Source organism: Alternaria novae-zelandiae, assembly GCF_023758075.1.
Source record: "Alternaria novae-zelandiae strain BMP 2774 chromosome Unknown scaffold_22, whole genome shotgun sequence".
Classification (NCBI taxonomy): Eukaryota; Fungi; Ascomycota; class Dothideomycetes; order Pleosporales; family Pleosporaceae; genus Alternaria; species Alternaria novae-zelandiae.
Genome location: NW_026056982.1, coordinates 527427 through 531619, shown reverse-complemented (window position 1 = coordinate 531619; position 4193 = coordinate 527427). Strand labels below are relative to the sequence as shown.

General features: G+C 51.1%; 1 protein-coding gene across 1 annotated transcript; it reads right to left on the bottom strand.

The window, feature by feature from the left end:
- On the bottom strand, positions 1-553 carry J4E88_009127 (uncharacterized protein; the record flags this gene model as incomplete). The annotated part of the gene is made up of 2 exons (XM_049402732.1): positions 1-106; positions 171-553. 2 exons carry the CDS (start codon positions 551-553, stop codon positions 1-3), a joined length of 489 nt encoding a protein of 162 aa, XP_049251587.1.
- Positions 554-4193: the final 3640 nt, after the last annotated feature.

The window sequence follows — 4193 nt, the reverse complement described above, 5'->3', positions numbered from 1 at the left end:
CTATGCGATACCGAAGACCTTGGTAGGGGTAATGGTGAAGTTGAGAGGGTAGGTGACAAACTGGTTGTACCTGGCCTCGTGGGTACCAGAGAAGTTGTACGCAGGGCTATGATATTGAAGTTGGCTTACGTCCATACAATGTATCGGAAGATGGAGATGTTGTAACTTACCGGTCACCATAAGCCGCATACTCAAAGCTAACCTCAATCTCCTTAGGTCCAAGACCCTGACCATCGTGCACCCTCTCAGACAGCCTAGCCGCAACACCGTTGTTGACACCCTCAAGCAGCTGGCAGTTCTCGTACGCAGAAGGAATCATGAAGCTCTGGTCGTAACCCTGCTCGTAGCCGTGGCAGTACGCCTTGACGCCAGCGGGACCTTCCGGTACGCTCGGCACGGTGATGTTGAAGTTGTAGTAGCAGCCCTGGCGGGAGCAGCCGGCTTCCCAGTTCTCGACTTGCCAGGTCCAGCCTTCTGGGATGGCGATTTGGCGGGCGACGGGGCCGGCCATGGCGGTTGTGGCGAGGAGGGCGAGGGCGGTGAAGGAGACCATGGTTGCGGTTTATGTGTGTGGGTTTGGTGGGTTGGTATTAGATGTAGAGAGGTGTGAGGCGAGAGTGTGTGAGGTTGTGAGTACAGCAAAACGAACGACGCGACGAAGACCTAATATACAATCCCCAATCTTCGCAACACGAGCCCCCAACCCACGGCCAAAGGCACAGTCGTGCCGATTAATCAATCGCCAATACGGCTATTAGCCGTACGGACGGACAAAGTTTACTCGTTCGGGCATTTAGACGTCACTTTGCGCCGAGATCGCCAGCCGAGGATGCCCGTTACAGCATGACGCACTAACGCGAAGACAAGGCTGTCCCCGTCCACTAACCACAACGCGCGCATCACGGTCCACCTATGGCCTATATTTGGCGTCAACGTCTTATGCCCTTCTCCCACGATGCGAACAGTGTGCTCCTTCACCGTCTTCTAGGGTGAGATGGACGGACGACAAGATATTGGCTGCAGGCCATGCCCTCGGATTGTGAGCTGATTAGGTGAGTGTGCCACTGCTATGCAGTTAGTCTACCAGTTTTGCCGGCATGGCCACAGTGGAGACGCTAGGTGCGCTCTCGTATTTCCCCATGATGGTGGTGCGAGGAACGTCATTTCTCGACCAAAAGTCTGTTTAGTTGCTGTTTGCTGTTACAGTCGCCACGGGGGCTGAGGTAACATCATTTCTGGGCAGACCTCACCTGATCGTATTGCTTCTGCGGCTAAGGCTGGTCGAATACCGCGTTGTTCTTCTGCGACGACGGTCGGTTTATCATGGTTGACCTTTTGGGCTCTTTGGAAAGCGACAATCCATGGGCCTTGTACCCACATGATTCTGGAGCTTTGTGTGGCTTCCAAACAAATCGTCAATCATGGTACCGCTATTCAGCATTTTCTAGAGGAACATTCGACAACGCAGCACATAGTTCACTTTTCTCTCGGTTTAATGTTTTGGAGAGAAAGAGGACGCGACACACGCATAACACAGTCAAAGCTTAGTTTCGAGAAGACGAGGAAGCGACAAACACATGTCGACGTGTTGGTGACGTTTTGGAGAAAGACAGGAAGCGACAGACCCATCAAGACATATTCTTTCCATTTTGGTTCCACAAAGAAGAGTAGAAGTGTGTTGGAAGAGGGAAAGAGTCCACCACCCGTGGGATTTTTATATCCCCTCCTGCCACCTGAGGAGACCAACAGAAACATGAAAAGAAACGGCCGCGTTTTCGCAACTGAAAGAAAGGACACTGGCAGCCACACTCATATAAATAATCTGCCGGACTTTTGATACAGCGCCTTTATCCACTACCGTGATTGCGAGAAAGGACCCAGAAGGACACATAATTTCGTCGATTTTGTTTTTGAAAGAGCAACTTCCACTGCGCTTGGCTCATGTCATAATTGTGGTATGTTTTAGATCCAGAACGACGACGGAGAAAACAATCATGGTGTGATGGGATATGATATTTGGAGGAAGAGACGAGCGAAGCACCCATAGTAGCTGCTAGTGGTGTTTTGGAGAAAAGAGCCAGCAGCACATGTGAGCTTTCACGCTGCATTTGGAGAGAAGAAGGAGACAGCACACCCATGGAATTACCAAGATTGGTTTTTAGTCTCACGCAGAGTGAGTTTATGAGGAGAAGAAGAGTGCCATAACGGAGGTTTATATATGCACAACAGGTGGTTTGCGCTAGGTCCAATACAGCAGACGTAGGGAAGACGCCGACATAAGCACTGGCTCAATGTCCTTCAATCTTTCCATGGTGATGTAGTAGGTACCTTTTGGAGACCAGAAACACCCATGAATGGTTTTCCGCATGTCTTGGATAAGAAAGTCCAGCTCCAGCTGGCTCATACGGGGTTATTCCTTTTGTTTAGAGTCAGGAAAGCCGGAGACACAGCCATGTTCGTAGTTTGGAACTGGTTTTGGAGGAAGAACCGAGGACGCAAAACATTCGTATGCTCGCTTCGTTCTTTGGTAAAAAGCAGTCCAAGGTAGGTTTTAAGGAAGGAAGTAGGAATTCAAAGCTCGCTCATAGCTTACTTATATCCTCGTAGATTTGGATCCAGAAGACGGAAGGAACAGTCAATCGGCTTCCATAAAGACTTTTTTGGAGGAAGAAGCGACACATAGTCTCAGGGATGATGATTTTGGTTAAGCCCAGAAAGGCGGAGAAGGCAGTCATGTCATCTCTCTGCTTGTGTTTTTGGACTTGCCCAGGAGAGGCGGAGGAGACAATCATTCGGCATGTTGTGATAATTTTTGGAAGAAGAGGCGGCACATAACAGGCGGACCTGGAACTTTGAATCAGTCCAGGGGAGACAGAGGCAGAGACAGCCATATGTATTCCCCTCGTGGGTTTTGGAGAAAGGCGCAGCACATGTCCTCGACTCCCAGTTGTTTAGATCGATCCAGAGAAGGCGGAAGGAACAGTCATTCTACAGGGCACTCCACGGTTTTTGGAGGAAGAAACAGCACATGGCATAATCCATTGTGCTTTTTGAGTACGTCCAGAGAAGGCGGAAAGAACAGTCATTGAGAATGACCTTGAGGAATTTTGGAAGAAAAAGCGAGGCATGTACTTCTGCCATAGACTTTTTGAGATCGATCCAGAGAAGGCGAGGAGGAACAGTCATGACACCACAATGTTGTCTTTTGGGAGAAAGAAGGAGGACACAGGACATGAAGTCGTATGCCGATTTTTTTGGAGAAAGAGGAGGCAGCGCACCCATAGACCTCTCCTCGACGTGTTTTTGTTCCTGTAAAGGAGGAAGTGAGTGATGGAAGAGAAGAAGAGAGGCTTGCGAGAGGAGTATTTATATGCCAGGCACGCGCTATGGCGAGGACCAAAAAGGTATGGTATTTGGCATCGATGTCCGTGGGATGACGAAAACCCGAGACGCAAGAGCATGTATTCCACAACGTCGACGGCAAATCCATCATCTCGTCTCTCATTTTCACATTCCCAACCTAAACAACCTCACAGCACAATCTCACAATCCACTCTACCCACCTCCCTGGCTAACTCCTACTCGGTACATCCAATCCCCTCACCCTCCTTCTATCCCCATCCCTCCCCTCCCGCTCATCCCCACTCCCCCCCTTCTCCTCAACCATAACCCCCCCATCACTACTCGTCCCACTCCCCCTCCTGCCATCCGGGCTCAAACTACTCCCGTCCCTCCTACTCGCTCTCTGCATCCTGGACGCAGCCGTCGGATCCGCATCCGCCAGCGCAACAGGCGTAGCGACCCTCGCCAACTGCGCCACAGCACCCATTTTCTTATCCGAGATCTCTTGGGACGTAGTGTTGGCAGTGTTGGCAGTAGTAGTAAGCATACACGACGCGACTTCGCTGCGCACAGAGCTTCTACTGCTGGAGCGCTGGGAAGAAGACGAGGGGGCGGGTTTGTTGTCGTGGTGGGAGGAGGATGGATGCTGCGGGATAGGCATGACAGCCAATTCACCCAACCAGCGTCTCGCCAACGCCCTTCTGCATCGTCCAACGACACCGAAATCCTCTCCACCACCAGTCGCACTCCCACTGCCATCAACATTCTTCCCGGGCCTAACTTTCTCCTCGCCAAACCACCGCGTGATGAGTCGCCATTTAAAGCCTGCCCACCACCCCACAGGCACAACA